An 18853-nucleotide genomic window follows, 5' to 3' on the forward strand; every position below is an offset into this window, starting at 1 on the left:
GAAGAGCGTATTTTTATACTTTCGCTATTTAAAGAAACTATTCTGGGTAGTTAAATAAAGAATGTAAGAATATATCGCAGAAGATTATCAATATCAAATAAAATTGCGATCGCTGCCGTCTCCACCTATGGATCGCTTCCGGCCAGTGTTACTTTACGCGTTCTCTATACTGTGTCATTTATCATTGACGGCCGTTACTGAATCTCGATACCACGGTATACCACGGTAGTTAGTGACAGATAATAACGAAGTCACGGATCTCGATACGATGCCCATTTTCAGACGCGAGACCATCGAATTTTCCCGATAATCAATTTTCGAGAGAGAGGAACTCGTGATCGCGTTCGTATCTCTCGAGTCGGTTGACCTTATCACGCTTGCCAGATTAGCGTCAATCGTTTTGATGAGTGTTGCTGCCAGTGTCAGTCAGCAGTGAACATATTCCGTGCATCGTCTGGAAAATGATGATCACCGCGGTCCAGGCGAAGCTCGCGTCGATGATCATCATCGGCGTTGGCAGCTTTGTCGTTGGTGTTGCACCGGTGTGTTTTGTTTCACGCGTGAGATATCTTCAACAGAAGCTCCTTCTTTCTTGCACACTGTGTTTTGGTGGTGGCGTTCTGTTCGCAACTTCTATTCTGCACATGTTACCGGAAACGCGGGAATCTATGTCTAAACACGCAGAACTACTTTTTTCATGCGGATTTCTTCTCTTGTATCTTATAGACGAATGTGTCCATTATTTTTGGGGCAGTGAAGACCAGCATGTTCCGCAGGAACATCGTTACGAAAACTCGAATTGGAACAATGGAAACCAGACGTACGTATATAAGTACATGCACGATTCTGTTTAAATATATCGTGATAATCAAAGATTACTTGTTTAAGAAAAGGATTCTGGAGTATTCTATTCGAGTATTCTATAGCGATACGATGATTAATGGCACTTTGATATCGGAATGGAATTTTTTATATTTAGTTGTAGCGTTGCAACGACGAATTATGTTTACAAGCACTATTTCAAGTTGCTGTCATGTCACTTAAGATGTAAAAATCAATGGACAATAGACCGATACACAGAGTAATAGACCACAAATTGAAGATTTTACACGTCGTTTCTTTTTATATGGTTGTTTCTTCTTATTCAGAAAATTAATTTTGATTTTACTTTTCTAGAGTACATATACATATACCTATAGCAGTATACTGATATAGTATGTAAATATTTACATTGATAAATATTAATATATTAGCATATATATAACATGGTATATAATTCTACATTAAATAATATGAAGACTTTCTTAATCAAGTTTACAAAAGTTTATCAATTAATAGATAAAATTTGTTATCTGCTACCTTACAAACTATCTTCTGTCTCATCTACTTAACTTTGATTCTTTTCCAAAACCGAAGATTTCTCATAATATACTTGTCAACAGTGACGTTTACTATTTTAGCAGTTTTATCTGTTGCAGAATAATAGCAGTTTATTTCAAGTTTCGGTTTATAAGATTTCTATTTCTAAAATGGCAACTTACGTTTAACTTTTGTATTTAACTAGTTGATTATTTCGTTTACAGCTTGAATGAATCAGCCAATAGTAAGTAATCCTATGTTTAATCCTAGATCGTCTAATAATACACTTCGTGTCTTTGTAAATAACTGATAATGGAAGAGGAGCAGGAAAGTAGTGAGAAGTAGAAATGATACGTTCTTGCGCTTGTCTTCTGATAACTGTCTAATTCTTTTGTTATTTTAATATTATTGATCGCTTTGGTGTGAAAAATCGGCATAATCTTTGTATGCGGAAAATCGAACGTTAATAGGAAGATTGAACATTAAATCAGAAAGATTGATTTATCATTTGATTATCATTGCGATAGATTGGATAGGATAAGTCGAAATGGGTTTAAAATTGGTATGGATCATTTTTTATATTTTTGTAATATATACATATATTATAAACAGCAATTTTGTGTTTTTTTCATAATTAAATGAATTACAATAAAATAAATACGAATTTTCTATCAGAATGCGTATATATATATTTTCTTTTTGTATTTGATGAGATCAATTGAATTACCTTGATATGGTACTAATCAAATGCAATACAATTAAAAGATATTAACACGAGATTATCTTTCATTACTGATACCGTCTGTTTTTTTCCAAGCTTGATACAAGAACCGTTCGCGCGAAGACTAAACTGATTTACGTCGACAGATTGGCTCGCGCTTTAAAATTCATCTTGGCAGATATTAATGTTGCAAATATTACTTAACTACGAATTTAATTAAGGAACGTCTACGATGTTACAAGATATAATTACGGTAAAATGAATATAAACCATAGTCTGGTTAAGTATAGTCTGGTAAGAATATAAGGCCATAGTCTGTCGGTATAAAACGAAATTCACACAGCGTATAAAACGTCTCGAGCTGTTATATCTTTTCTAGCAATGATAGATTGAATTATCAGCTGGGATCAATTGAAATTTCATTTGTGCTAGTTGCATCAAAGTCGACTGATGAACCGGCCATTCGTACGTAAAGTAAAAGTCAATTGTGAAAATGGATTTGTGGATTTACAGGGAGCGATGCCGGAGTCACTCGCATCAAGTGAGCTATGCCACAGGCACGCGGACTGTCAGAGGCGTTCCCAATACCGACTTTAATACGTCTTATCAGACGAGTCTAGACGGAAACGGGATGATCAGCAACTGGGAACGCGAAGGTTACGGAGCGGTACAATATACACCGACCGCGCCACGTCATTATAACAACGAAGAGACGTTTTTATGCCATGGCAATCATTCAGAGCCGTGCTTAGATTCCAATACCAACGTCATGGGACTTTTATTGGCGCTCACGGTCCATGCTGTCCTCGAAGGACTGGCGGTTGGCCTGCAAAAGGCTACGTCCGAAGTGTGTAAATGCTTCCAAATAGTGTAAACGTGATATGGATGATACGATATGGCGATAAATTGAGGATATCTATGAATTTATGGGGAATATAATTTTTGTATAATCTTTGATTGCAGGTATTTTTGTTAGTTGGAGCAGTAGCTTCCCATAAGTTCGTCGTTGGATTCTGCTTAGGATTAGAATTAGCCGGAGCTAATAGCACTCTTTTAAAGCTCGTAATAGCAATCTTTGTATTCTCCGCTGGATCTGCGGTTGGTATAGGAGTCGGAATGTTAACATTCAAAGTGAGTAAGAAATTTACGTCTGCTTAACTTGGTTCTAATTTACAATCAATATGGTTCTTCGACCTATGCTTAATTCAATTTCATACAAATTATATTTCCTCGTCGTATATCTAAATATTTAATAAAAATGGAAACAATGATTCAAGAGCTAAGAGCTTAATCAATTTTAATTTTTGAATAATATTAATAATTTAAGTTCAATCGTTCTAATTTCTGTAAAAGAGTAATTCTAATTAAAATTGTTTGGTTGACTGAAAAATGAACGCAAGAGGGTTAAATCGTAGGAATAGAAAACAGTAATTTGCGTAATGATTTGTGTAGATGCAGAATAAGTGGACAGACGTAGCTGTACCGATTCTTCAAGGTTTAGCAGGTGGAACGTTATTGTACGTAACGGTTAGCGAAATCTTGCCAAGAGAGAGGGCGAGATGGCACAGAAATCTGCGACGATCCGCCGGCGTTTTGCAGCTCTTGTCCGTGATTCTTGGCTTCGTCGTTATTTACCTTTTGAATAACTACGTGGCAACGTGAATTTACAATTTTACTTTTAGCTATTTGATAGAATAAATTGTTCAACAAACGAAATTCAACAGTAGCGTATCAAGAACTACAAGGGAAGAAAAATGTTACTCGAGCTTCTCTGGAATAAATTTACCCGAGAAGCTATCTTTATTCAGGTTTAAATACAAGTTTCACGTACACGGACTATCGTGACGAGAAAGAGATATAGAGAACTGGTGCAATTGAATGAGAAGAGACAAAAGAGAAAAGATAACGCCCTTTAAAATATTGTATAAAAATAGAATGTTGCAACGAAATCGATAAAATGTTTTAATTCTCGTTTGTTCTATTTTTTTGCACGTTCACAGTTTGTTGTTTAAAGAGTATAGAATACAAGTTACAGTACCTGCAGCTTCGATGTTTGCGATGAATTTATGAAAGGATTTTCAGAATTATGTAGGACAGAATTTCTATTTTTTATAAAGTAAAATTACGTGTAGTTTTATCAAGTTGGTGTTTACTAAATATTATAGGCGTGAAATTGAAGTTCATTCGTCAAGTTACCATACAAAATACGATTATTTTTATATCGCGTATTTCGTTAATTTTCATAAAAATGAATCATTGAAATCAACGATAAGAATAATACCATTAATACTAATTACATCGTGTAAACAGATAATGAATACAATTAGCGAAATAGATTATTAGCATATTCGCTCGTCAATAATCACCTAGTAATTCGTTAATGTTAACGATTACAATCACCAGCGTGAATAAAATCTACCATTACTTTTATTTTTATACGTATACTTCCGCTTTATACAGCGAGAACGTTCGAGTAGGTGGAAGATCGAGGGGAAAAGTAATAAAACCTATGTCATGAGATCTTCAGCTTCAGTTCATAATTACATATACACTACCGTTTATAAATATCAGGACACCTACAGAAACTAAGATAAACACAAAAAGAGATATTTATTTAGAGTTAGCTTATACGAAAATCTAGTCTACGAATCACCAATCTTTTTTAATCATATTCGCAAAACTATAATTTTGCGCTGAATTTACAAATTATTAATCTTCGTTTGCATAGCAACGGAATCTCATGTAATTCAATATTTATCCGAGTGGCGTACGGGTTAACTTACCGCAAGTTACGCCACCGATCAACTCGGCTATCCTCCTCTAACTATGTAACGCGCACCCTAATCCACGTTACAGTAAGCATTTACCATCGCGTTCATTAGCGTCAAGTTGTTGCTAATTCCTTGGCAAGATTAGCACAATCGATTCGATTAACGTCTACGACACGACGAACAACGAACAAGATTTTACGTGATAACAAACGTGACAACGAGAGCTCTGTACATCCAGCGAAGCTTTGAACGAATCGAAAGACGTATCTCTGTCATCATCAAACGCAACGACGCGACGCATTGAACGCGAATTGTGAATTATTCGGTCTGTCACCACAGAGATTGGGAAAGTGACGTATCTTTATTAACATCGTTGTCATTTCCCCTTTCGTCAGGAGCTACCCCATTGACAGAATTTGACTAATCGTTCGTCTTTATCTCTTCTTTTATAACTTGATTTGTCCCATTTCGTATCTTTTTTGTTCTTTTTTTTTTTACGCTTGTTTGAAAAGTGGCGTGAAAATATCGTATTATATTCATTTTTATATAATTGATTTTATTTTAAAACACGCAGATTGCTTTTTTAATCCGCGTACATTTCTTCCTTACGCTTGTTTGTTTTAATTAATTACTTGCATCTGTATCATAAGTATCATCGAAGTCACAAGTTGGTTTTATAAATTTTCGGAAACATTAATCTGCTTTAAAAATTGTCTTTCGATCGTAATATAACGAATAATCGATCGTTTAACTATTTCTATGATCTCTGCGAAATATCTGTATTTGCATAAAATACGCTGCTTGCAGCTTATACGTATGTATATGCATTTTCAGATTGGTTTCAAACTTTACCAATATAATCATTAATAATCATTACGGCGCGAATGAAATTTTAAAACGTAATATTTAAATAAAACGCGTTTACAAATGTTCGAATATTTCCCGTAAATCGCCACGAGTAAGCCGTACGTAGTGTCGTTCGATATCTTCGATAACAACTTCTCTGAACAAACGAAAGTTCATCGAAAATTCCCCTTATCGAAAGTATAATCCGCAGGAGAATAAAACTGTTGGAGGAATTTTCTTGAAACTTCACGAAATCTTTTATGCGGCTCACGTGGAGGGAGCACGAACGTTCTATCGATTTTAAATTCCCTAATAAAGGATCGAAACGCGAGTTGTCGCGATAGCGTGGCAAGCACGACGATGACAGTGAACTTGATCCGATCTGATATCATCGAGTATCAAGAAACCGCGCTTATCTTTCGCTATAGTGAGCCAACTTTCTGTTTCTGCCCGTGAGAGAAATCAATGCATTTTGCCAGCGAAGAAATAAACGGAGCTCGTGCATTGAATATATTTGCGGTCGGTCGACTCTAAAAACATCGAAGGGCCAGCAATTACATGGAAATGAAATTTCGATGTTATCGTCGTTGGTTTTGCTGGGATTTAGTTTGGAGTTTCAAGTGGTCGTTTCGAAGCTTTCATCGATCCTCGTTTGATTCGTCTTGAACGCATTACGGTTCGCTGTTTATTCCCTTCGAGTTCAGCGTTCATGAATTTTGCAATGAGATGGTGTGATAGAAGATCGAACTTGTTTTAATATAAAAACGCTTTTGTGAAATTGCATCGTTTCATTGAACAAGATAGGCATTACAAAATTACACGGTTACTCGTTGATCATCATCTATTTCTTTTTTTCTTTACTTTTTTATTTTTACATATTTTTGAAATTTGCTAGGAGAAAATAGCGTAATATCGACCAATGTCAATTCTATTTCATACAGTACAGTACAATACGGTTGCATGTTATTTACTTTATCGATTTAATTAATTTTTGTACATGATCCGAGACATTAAACGTAGAACGTTATTTTTCGGAATAATATCTGGTTTTTCGGATAATTAATTATTCTAGGCCACGTCGTCAGCATTAAAGCTAGACATTCGCAACAAGAAATATAAAAGGAATTGCAGGATTAACAGGGAAAAGTTCGTGATATTTCCGATTTATTTATGAGAGGGTTCGATTATGAGATATATTTTTAATAAACATTTACCGACTTTCCTTTCACCAGTTCGTGTACATCGCAAAAAAAGCAGATATTTATCGATGCCAATATGGATGAGATTAATTTGTACTCTGGTAAATATTGACCAGCATGAAATACACCGTCCAATGTGCAAATTCTAAATCGGTTTACCCAGTTTCAACTGCGACGTATAATTTTCAACGAATCATTAATAAATACCCATACACGTTGAAAATACCCTAAATACGTTTATCAAAGAGTAGAGATTATTAAAGAGTGGTTAATTCAAATTGAAATGGCGAATATTTTGTTTAAAAAAAATCGAAATGTAACGGACAAAAATTGGAGATGGTAGAAAGGGCATTCGTTTGTTTCGTTGAAGGAAATTCGTTCCCGTTATTAGCTCCTCGATCGAGAACATATTTTACGACAAATAGAAAACGTAGTACTCTCGTTCTACTCTCATTCCACTTTTCTTTCCACCCTTCTTTTTTTCTTCGTCGATCGAGGCAATTTCTTGGCCACCGAACGCGTAAAAGAATTCCACAGACTTCTTCCGGTAATAAACCAACTAATAGAAAACTTCATTCCACCAAGGCAGAACGATCGGTGCGATTTAAAATTAGCCGGTCGCTTTTAACTGGAACAAGATAAATCCCTTCCCCGGGCGGAAGTAACGAACGCGATTACGAGAGGGAAGATAAAACGAACCACTTAGGACACGAATGTATTCCAAGAAAGTGCTGGATTCAAGTAACTCGCTAATGGATTAAATTCTCCGGCGTAATTTCACGTTCTAAACAATCGATGCGCGGGGAAAGATCCCGTCATGGGAAACAGGCCGGCGAGACAGGAAAAGAAAACGTTCAAACCGACTCTATAATCGCGCTGCAATTACCGTCAGGCAGTGGACTCACGAATTTTTCGTAAAAGAACGCCCGTGAAAGGACAGCCCGCCTCCATTTCGTAAATTGCACGACGAACGGAGAATTTCGTGCTTGAAACGCCGACGAATAATTAAGACTTGTTTTTAACTGTTAACAGTACAGAATAAAAAGTTCTAAAAAAAAAAAAAAAGAGAAAAAGGAAATAAAAAAAGAAAAATTGTCGAGAGAAATGAAACGACGTTATTTATGCACGTTGCCATTGTTCTTCCCTCGCGGAAATTAATATGGAAGAAACACAGCCGGAAATTCGAAGTCTTTACGACAAAATGCAAAAGTGCTTTTTGTGCAATTGTAGTTGTTAAGACGTAGAAGGTTTACGCTTGGCCAAGTTCCGTGATAGCCGACGATATATATTAACCGATGATATATTTTAAATTCTTAATGTCTTACGAACGCTGTGAGGGTAGTCGTGCGTCATCTTCCTGCTCAGAAAGAAGTAAAAATGTTCTTTAATGGACCAGCTAATTGTGCAGACGTGTTAACGATTCAAGAGTGATTATGACGTGATAAGTAGCGATCTAAAATCTTTGAAGGATCCTAGTAGTTTATTAGAAGAATTAAGTAAATGTAAAGTTAAGTAAAAATCGTAGAGAAAATTCGAGTTGATGTAATGTTTAAAAGAGCAGATCGTACAAAAGGGTTTTCTACGAGCAACGAAAAGAAAAGTTATATTCTTAATCCCTGGTAATTCCCATTTTGATATTGAAATTATTTTAACTTCTTTGATTGCATTCAAGTGAAACACCAAGAAGGATATAACTTGTAATACTTTTCTAAAAGATAAAAAGAAAAAAAAAAAAGAAAGTATAGCAACTACCTGTAACAAATAAAACAAATTAATATTTCTGTAAAGTATACAACAAACAGGCTACATATTGGTATTTAAAAACTTGAATGGTATGATTATTCGATAAATCAGAAAGCTTAATCTGTTATTTCCTATTACTATAGATTGTATTGCCCAATAAAACAATGACGTGCAACCAGATTTGTATTTATAGCAAAACAAAGTGGAGAGGAAATGGAAAGCTGCAATTTTTCAAGGTTTTAATAGGAGTTGGGAAAGGTTATGTATATGGCTTTCGAGCTTATCCGTTCCATTAACGGCGTTGAAAAGCAGCAATAAAATAAATGGAGCATTGCCCTGCGAGAAACAAATCGGGATTTAGACCTTTTGATGCTTTTCAATTCACACGGGAAAGCTCATTAATTTTATCCGTTTCTCCGGCGACTTTCTATCGTGAACAATTTCAGCTTGGAAAATATTATTCAAATTTGTAGAAATGTTTAAAAAATAATTAAATATTTTAAGATACTATATAAAATTGCCGTTTTTCTTTTTGATGCTCTTTTACACGAGTTTCCTGCTATATATTTGACGAAAATAAACGAATATTTACTTCATGGCGATTTATTCTCCAAACAGAATAATTTCGACAGTTTGTATAATGAAAATAAGTAAAAAATATTATTATATTCTGTAAATTATTAATTTACAGCATGATTGTTCCATGAAAAAAAAAAAAGAAATAATTATCTGAACTTAAGAAATATCGTTTATCAATAAAACAAAGCAGAATGCACAATGAAAACTTCGATTAAAGTTGCTTCGATGAACTATAAATATCCTGTGGTTGTATCAAAAAGATACAATAACGAAATTTATTGTTTGTAAAGCAGCAACCATAAATGAAATATCGTCCTTTGAAATTGAGCACAACCAGCAGGCTATCGAACACACACTTCGCGTGATTCTTCATCGTATCATGTGTTGTATTGCAATAGCAAAATGTATTTACTTTGTAAAAATTGTTAGTAATCAACTTAATAAAATCCCATCAGCTTAACACGTTCACCGAGGATTCAATTTTCATCGAATGCTGTATTGTAAAAGATAATATATTTGGATATAATAACTATCAGTATATCGTAAAATTTTACGTATGGCTGTTACGAATCATTATACAAATTTTTCCCACATTTTCATGGTTAGTGGTTCACGTCCGAATTGTATTAATTTTCCAGAATAAATTATTCTACATCGAAGGATTATAATTGGACTGTGAATTTTTATGCATTTATATGAAACGTAAAGGAGTAAAATTTCATAAAATGCGAACAATGTGTTCATAAAAATATTAATTCGCATAAAAACCTGCAGCCTAATTATGACGAATGTAAATGACTTAGAATATTATTATGTTCGTGGTAAAATGGAATTTCGACAAATAGAAATCCTCCTATAGCTATACCAATATTTTAATTAAATAACTGTATTCTAATATCTACCAGCTTAATAATAAAGTTCTTACGTAAATTTACGTAATTCTAAAAGGCAATCACTTGAAAAAAAAATAACGAAAAGAAATTGAGAAATTTCTATCACGCTTCGACTACCTATAACAACAGCTGTCAAAGGAGTGATAGATCTTTAGCTATCGGGATTCATTTTTCATCAGACTTCATTCGAATAATGCGTCACTGGCTCTGGAATATTAATCATTGCTTCTGCAAAATTTTGTAAAGATTTCATGCTTCTTACTATGTTAACATAATAACTGATTTAAAGTGCTCGATAAAAGTCTAAAGGAACAACCACGTTGTATTTCTGTTTTTTAAACTATGTCTATAAAGATATAAATTGGCACGAATATCCGTAGTTTAGTTGTGATTACAACCGAAATAAGATTCTCATCTTATCGTCCGCGCGAGACTTTCGATTTTCCAACGGTATTTTTTTTTTTTTTTATTTGAATCATTAACTCGCTCTCGTGTACGTAATACGATGTCCCAGTAAATATAGCAGATACTGAAGCGTGCACTTCACGAGCCCTTAACTCTTACTTTCTTTCAGCAAAGTTATTGATCAACCTGGCATCGTTTCATTAACTTTAAAAATAACCCTGTGAAAATAAGTATTAAGAGTAACGAAGAGGATCTCTTCCACTCCTCTTCCGCTGATCGATTTGATATATCGTTCCTGAAAAATTAATCTCACGAATCAGGCTATAGGATGTAACTTCTCTCAAGTGTAGGTCGAGTTCCATGAAACTTGCTACCATTATCTTTCTAATTACCGTGTAATCATTTAGAGTTATCGTATCTTACAAAATGTTATGTTATCCAATATTTCGTAAACAAATGTATTTAACATCATTAGTATAATTATATATAATTGACAAAAGTTATTCGCTAGCAAGTATAATTATTCACAAATTTTTGATCTCGCGACTTTTTTTTCACCAGTTGACATTCTTTTGTGTTTTGTTCAATCGCAAATTCGCAAATTGTCGCAAACTGTCTCTCAGCGTTTGTTTTCAAGGTATAAAAAGAATGTGCGAATAAAAAATAAAATAAAATAACGAAAAAGAGGAAACTCCGGTATTTCTAATGCGAATGTCTAATTTGAACTGAGCTGAACAAAATCATTTTATCATAATTACTGCGTTACAATTTGACTTGCTTGTACGCTATCTACACGCGGCCCTTCTTCCCAGTTTTAATTCATAGAAATTAAAAAGTACCTGGATGAGTAACAAGAAATTCGGTTTATTCTTAGATTTTTAAGGATCAACGATTAAAATATTCTTTCATTAATCGCATAGTCGCATAACCATGGTGGCATGGCCTTTCATTATTCCCAATATCGGGAAATATTTATGGGCATTCATCGGAGTACGAAAGTGATAACCCTCCGTTGAATTTCCTCACGTCTCTCACTTTGGAGAGATATATGCTCTGCCCCCGCTTTAACTCGCCTCTATTTCTATCTATCTCACTTTGTCCCTTTCACATTTCCTCTGATTACCACCTGAATTTCATTCCGTATCCCCTCCCTTCTGTCCACGTGTCCAGTAATCTATTTTATTTATCCATAAGTGAGAATAATTTCTCCGATGCACGAAGAGTTTGTACGGACGTCTTGAAATTTATAAAAGCGTATTATATCTGTGAAAATCTCAGTCAGGGGGTAAGTGGATGCAAATAACGAAATCTTTATGAGAAAACATAGTTTTTTCCAGAAAGTTATCAAATAGTTGTTGATTGAATTGAATAGAAAAATTTGTATATTTCGATTGGCGAATAACGCGAGTCACAGTTTTCGTTTTCTTAATAGAAGAGCGATATTAGGATTAAAATTCGTCGTACCAGTTAACAGTTAACGGTACTACAGAAATTGTATTTTTATCTAATTCGGGACTGATATCCGTTTTTGTCGTCTTCTTGAATGTTCCAGAAATATTGATTGCCACCACATTAATATTATTATATTTTTACAGAGTATTGTTTTTACTTTTTTTATCAGTATTTATTTTGACAATATTATTTTTATTTCCTGTATTTATCGCATATTCATATTCTTCGATTTTAGTTGTCGTGGATGTTAAATAAAATATTTTGAAGAATAGGCACCGTTTGTCTTGATACTTTATACGATTTTAATTTTACTAAAATAAAAAAAAAAAAAAAAGAAAGAGACGTATGTAATTTAAAATCCAAAATTCACAGCAAGTATTGAAATTCTATTAAGAATAAAAGGTATTCTACAATTGTTTTCATTAAGAATATATTTTCTAAAATAAAAGAATGCTCGTGCATCTTATTATCGTTTATCCTAGAACTCATTTCATGCAAATAAATAATCTTTTAATAACCGTCACTAACCGCTTCTTATTACTTTGTCAATCTTAATTTTCACTCGACGATTTCTTTTTCCCAAGCGCCGCACAATTTTTTTTCTCGCAATTCGTTTTATTCCCAAGCGTTTCTTTCTCTCTCGCCTATATTATCGACCCGGGGTTATTTAATAGGACCCAGTTTCTCGAGCTATTTAGTCCAGGGACGCGACACGTTCGACGAACGGGAAATTGGTCAGCTCGGACCGAAATAATGTTCCTTTCGGTCAGCGAAAGGGCCGTGTGTTGCAGAATTCTATCAATCGAGGTAGAACGACGCGATTAAGGAATATCGTTGTTGCACACATCTGTACACGAGCACTGTTTTCGCTGGAGTTCGAATATTTGAGAAGATCATCGTCCACGAGCGTTTCCAGCTTTTCGCGCGATGTTATCTACTAAAGCTGTACTTTTTCACAGAAATAAAAAGACAAAAAGAGAAAAATAAAAGAATTCACAGTTGTGTTTGTGTGGTTTACTATCGGTTACGTTTTCGATTTCTGTCTGAGTTTAATCGTTGCATCTTTACACTGTTTATAAAAAAAAAAAAAAAGGAAGTACAGGAAAGATATATAAATTACGAATGTGTGCCTCGGAATCGTATGTTCTTTCGATATTTGAAAATAAATCGACGGAAGAAGGGATAGCATTTTTAAACGAGAATTTTATGCTTATGTTACGTTCTAGCAGTTAATATTATTTAAATTGTAATTTAAGAGCAGATTTAAGAGAGAATAATTTAAAAGCAATTTTTATTACGAAATCTTTATTGAATTCTAGCGGTGCAAAGATTTTTACGAATATCTTTAGACGCGAATTTGAAGAACACGATATTGAGTAATATCGCTATTTATAAATAACATGATAATATCATATTATATCGTATTATATTAAATAACATAATAACATAAATTCAAGATTCAAAAGTTCTAGCAATGTAAAATGAAGCTGAGAAGATTGTACCCCTTCGCTTGTTTATTTTAATATTTCTAATCATTTTTAATGGATATAAGTGAACATTCTTAATCAAAATAAATGTTAATCAAAACTTCGAAGATCCAGCTTGTCTTTGGTATTAAAAAGTCACAATTAAAAAACCTGGGCTCATGAAAGCTCAAGGCCTATAAAGCTCTAATCCCGCTAAGAGCCGGATCGCCAGGATTTAACCTCAGAAGCTCAAGATTTTATGGCTAAAAAAAAAAAAAGAGTTTCTCGATTACGTTTGCTGATTAAGATCCCGAATCATCGAGACTCGATACGAAGCATATAATTTACACAGGATAAAACGTTCACATTCTATAGATTGCGAAGAGGTCTATAAGATTCAGATAATAAGTTTCAGGTAATAAAAGCAAATTCCTTGAAATGAAATGGCCACCTTAGAAAAAAATTGAAATTTAAAGGAACATAACGCGAATAGTGGCCGACGGAGAAGAGTTTAAAAGATAAGAAATACAAGAGCACATGGTTATTCTAAAAAATTAATTACATTTAACAAGAACAGGACGCGATACTTTACAGACCTATGTACGCATAAACTACAGACGATTGTTTCCAACGTGGTAAAAAGCGCGAAAGAAATATCAGATTCGTACAAAATTGTCAATAGTTTGAATTTACATAACTCGACTAATCCGAAGGAAGCTTCAGACAGATCTCTAGGGTCCCTTATTTACGGTATCGAATTTTCCTCGTGATCGACGTCATCGCGTTTCGTACAAGGGATGAAACGTTCTCATAGACGATCGGGGGCTTCTGTGACCCTCGATCAAGCATCCTCGGGGGCATTTTACTCCGGATAACCGGACAGTTAGTTAGCATGACGGGTCTCGCTTCGACCACTCTTGTACACGGTCTCGAAAATGAAGAGCCGATGAGATTTACCGGGAACGACTGGTATTTTAATGGAGCGGGCCTATGCCTTTAAACGACATTATCTCGGGTGTCCTTCCTCCACCCTTAGGAATACCAACGGTACCGTTCGATCGCCCTTTCTCTCTGGCTTCTCCTAGCTTCCAATAATATCGCGACACGGAAAGAGCGGAGGCGAGCGAAAGAGGACGAAAACGAGGCGGCTGGAATGGCAAAGGAAAGAAGGACGAGGGACACGAAAGAGTGGAAGGTGATAAGACCGGAGAAGAAACGAGAGAGAAGGTTGGAGACGCGGGAAGGCATTTGGTAATCGGACTCGAGGAATCTTCAATATGACGACGAGTGAGAGAGTAATGACATAATAATTGATCGTGGACATTATCATCCGCTGTTCTTGTTTATCGCTGCTTAACGATTTAACCAGGAGTTATGGCAATTTTTTCTCTAGGAAGTGTTGCGAGTTTTTTTTTCTTTTTTAGATTAATGTTACGAGTATTTTGGAAAAGGAGTAGTTTAATTCGACATAGTTGAAACATGGAACGGTGGAAAGTTTTTTATCTTAAGGGACAATATTTGAATATTATGATAAGGAATATTTTAAATATTTCAAAGGGATAGAAAAATAGTCTGAAAACCAAGTAGCAAGGAAATTTTGATGATGAGCGCATTAATCGACAACCTATTGAATTTTAAAACTACTGGCAGAGATCGATTCGTTTTTATTAACTTTTAATCGGATAATTACCTAAGTTTTTGATCAAGAGTCGCCTCGGTAAACCGATTAAACATTCTCCACTGTGACAAAGTATTTGTAATTTAATTCCTCGAATTTCGCTTCAGGTACAACAAGCGTGTTCTCGACACAGAAGGCTGCGAGTACGAGCGAGTATATTTAGAATAGCATCTGCAATTTATTCGAGATTTTTTGAAAGTCTCAAACTTCTAGAAATCCAGTATAGATTTTACATGATAATGCGTAAGCCGCGCGATTCATTCTGCATTTTGGATATCGAGATTGAATTTCAGATGGTATTTTTAAGCAATCTGCGATCCATCAATTTCACACAGAATTTCTTGTACAAAGGTTTGACTCGTATTAAAGTGGCTAAGAATAAGGCGAGACTGATACAAAAACAATCCTGACGTAGGTTGATAAAAGGTTGTTTTGGGATAAAAAGTTGGCTGTCAAGCATTGTGTGACGAGAGATTTAGAGGCTGATTCCATTAAATTTCGTTTTTTTTGTGGATCCTATTTCGATAGAATAACGTTTTTATTTTTCTTTCGTTTCATCCGTTTCAGGCTGTTTGATTTGAAGAAAACGAAGTAGTATGTATCAACGATGTACGATATTTTTCCTCGTTAATAATCAACGTTAGCGAGCTCATTAAAATTTTCAACGTTTATATTCCAACGAATGATCGGTCGAGCCTTTGTAAAAACAAAATAACTATTAGCATAAGGGAAAAAGCAAGCCCGCGGTTTGCTTTCTATCGTACAATAATATTTTGTGCAGTTTTCTACGCGTTCCCTTTTGTATCGCGGTTTCAATGAGTTTCTGACCCATTTCTCGTTTTGTAAATATTGTCTGTTGTATTCCATGGATGAATTTCAACGACGGATAAATGCTTTCCAATCCCATAAAAGGGAAGAAGCGAACGAATAGCCAGCCGAACGCGTTTTTCGCTCTCTCTGTTGGAGATATATTGTTTAATAAACTGAACATTCCAATATAACAAGTAGAACAACACGCAGACGTAGTTTCTAGGAACGAATTAAATAGTTTATATGCATGTAAATTTTAATCAAAACGTTTGCTGCAATTTAAAAATCATTTTATTTTACAAATTACTCAGAATTTTGCAAGGATACCGTAGATAAATCTGTACGATTAAAGCGCGATTTAATTTATTTAGGATTTATTTATTTATTAGATCGAGATTTATTAAAAATTTGAACGGAGACAAATTCTCAGCGAAACTATTGTGTATACGAAACAATATGCATATATGTAGAAATAAGGAACGTCCCGATGGGATTTAGTTGCGCGTCGCTTTTCCAGGGAATCTCGTCCAAGGAATTCTTATTAACCTCCTTGCGATCCAATTGCAAGCTTTTAATTACTTTTGCTGGGCTAATATTCAGTTGGCAGCTCACTCAATTTACGGATGCAAATTATTAAACGTTATACGTTTAAGAAGTGAGGCATTAAAATAACGACAAGCAAGATGCCGAGCAATTAATTAAACTCGACTGCGCCTCGTGGTGAGCCGAATTTGCATTCCGTATAAATTTCTTCTGTTTGTAATTGCGGCATTTACGTTAAATTGGGGCATTTAAGTCGTTTTTAAGCGACTGAAATTCTAAGTTCGCCCCTCGGCGAATTTTCTTTGATGATAAATTGTAGTCCATGGTTCATTGTTTCAGAAGTTTTAGCAATTCAGTCTTATTTTGTACGTTAGCTTTCCTTACATACGCGTATGTAGTAGATGTATATAATTTATGAAAAAAATTATTGGTAAAGAATTATAAAAATTATTTCTCTATCGTGTTTAAAATTTATTTATAATAATTTGCGAAAAATACACGGATATTAATTGCTAACGAACTTAGTAAGTGCTTATAAATGTTTACGAGCCTATCTGATCGTGAGAGGGTCAACGTTATCCCGTATAATTCTGCGTATTCTATATATAATTATAATCAAACACATCAACATTTTCATTTTCAGTCTCATATTTTTCATGCAATTTCCAAAAATGTCTTCTTTCAGTTTCTAAATACAATTCATATTACGAGCACGTAATATTGCCATGCGTTGTTCGTATTTAATACTTTCTATATTAGAATTTATATAAATTTAATCTTCCGACTTGAATAGCACGCATTTGCAACATTTTACCATATGGCATTATAGAGGATAAAGAGACAGCTTGATATCGTGCAAGATAGTTCAGACCGTAATTCGCATTCACGTCGAAAGGACGTGCACAAGTGAGCAATTTTCACTTTCGACGCTTCTTTCTCTCTCTGTGATCCTCTCTCGTCGAGTCCTTTGGTGTGGTGCAATTAATAACACAGGGTCAAGCGGTGCGCTTTAACGAGATCTACCGTGCACGCGTTTTCGCGAATCTTCGCCGAGATTCGCTTGCAATTTGCAATTGCGATTACAATTTTTTCGGCTGCATAGTATAACACTTTTCCTATCGATTTCACATACTTTCTCTCCTTTCGTGCGAAAGTATTAAACGTGAAACTTTGAATATGGAAAACAGGACGCAATGAAATTATTAGAACTTTGATCGGCACAAAACCAAGTAACTATGAAAATTATTTATAATATAATATACGTATAAAGATGTTTGTTTTTCAAACACGAGATACTTTAATATTATACATTGTTTTATCGTATCTTTTTGTTTCTCACGATTCATATTTCTTTCATTCGTTGTAAAATAATGTACGTACACATATGCGCGATATTATGAGCAGCATGAAGCACGTTTCAGCGAACGCGAGCGTTGAAGTTGTTTGTAAAATACAAATTATCTGAGGGAGCAAGAGGAAATAGCGGCAATAAATAGGACGATTTTTTGATCGAACAAGCGACGAATGAATTGTGTGGAGTGGTTCATATTCCACGATGGAATCTGGAACGCTGGAATTAACTCGAGGAGCATTGATCATCGCTTAATGGGATTTTTTAATTAATTCATATATTAAGAGCAATTATAAAAAGCATAAGATATTATAATATAGAATATATACGAATATTGTTCAATATTGTTCTTCTTTTTATATATTTATTTATGTATTTCATTGTCAGCGTGAGTTCAATATTTACAACTACAGTGCAATCTATGCAATTCTATATTTTTATATTAAATTCTATTGTATTTCCCTCGCAAAATGTGATATGGACATATTCGTATACAGAGTGCGAAATTTTTCTATTCTTGCTATTAGACAGACAACTTTTACTGTACCATTTTATTACTATTAGGTTGTCCGAAAAGTTTCTTTCGTTTCATAAGATGATAATAAATGAGCAGCAATTTCTGTTTCATATTATTTTATTAAATTAGGTATGATCCATTTCGTTCTATTTCTATTATTATGTTCGTGCATAATTCAATAAACCAATATAAAACACAAAACATTGTGCGTGTATTATTTCTTTATAAAACGAAAGAAACTTTTCGGACAACCTAATATACAGAATATTTCAGCGAGTCTTTCTTCGTTTACTCCGTGTCATTTAGTAAGAGTAAATAAATCTGAAAGATTGGAAAAATTGGTAAACGATACATCGAAATAAGGCTGTCGCTCGGTCATTGATTTATTTTACAATGACAGGATAAGTGTGAAGAGTTGCCGAGGACGGTAATAGGGTATGCAATTCATACGATCACCTTTTACCATAATTTCACACAAGGGATGTTCTATCAAGGATGAAGAATGATCTCGATATATCGC

General features: G+C 34.4%; 2 protein-coding genes across 3 annotated transcripts in view; one reads left to right on the top strand and one right to left on the bottom strand.

The window, feature by feature from the left end:
- Positions 1 to 18853, bottom strand: part of LOC139998244 (probable ATP-dependent RNA helicase DHX34) — a 156310-nt gene that overhangs the window by 5717 nt on the left and 131740 nt on the right. The window lies entirely within an intron of this gene.
- Positions 91 to 7988, top strand: Zip88e (Zinc/iron regulated transporter-related protein 88E). Its single transcript, XM_071999860.1, has 4 exons — positions 91 to 820; positions 2594 to 2927; positions 3044 to 3211; positions 3533 to 7988. The coding sequence occupies exons 1-4, from the start codon at positions 462 to 464 to the stop codon at positions 3740 to 3742; spliced, it is 1071 nt and encodes a 356-aa protein (XP_071855961.1). The 5' UTR covers positions 91 to 461; the 3' UTR covers positions 3743 to 7988.

This window comes from Bombus fervidus, chromosome 1 (assembly GCF_041682495.2).
Source record: "Bombus fervidus isolate BK054 chromosome 1, iyBomFerv1, whole genome shotgun sequence".
NCBI lineage: Eukaryota > Metazoa > Arthropoda > Insecta > Hymenoptera > Apidae > Bombus > Bombus fervidus.

Excerpts from the sequence above, each read along its gene's own strand:
- Zip88e (XM_071999860.1), top strand. The coding sequence starts at position 462 with ATGATGATCACCGCGGTCCAGGCGAAGCTCGCGTCGATGATCATCATC. Across the intron at positions 2,928-3,043 it reads TGCAAAAGGCTACGTCCGAA|GTATTTTTGTTAGTTGGAGC; the intron begins GTGTGTAAATGC and ends CTTTGATTGCAG. Across the intron at positions 3,212-3,532 it reads TCGGAATGTTAACATTCAAA|ATGCAGAATAAGTGGACAGA; the intron begins GTGAGTAAGAAA and ends TGATTTGTGTAG.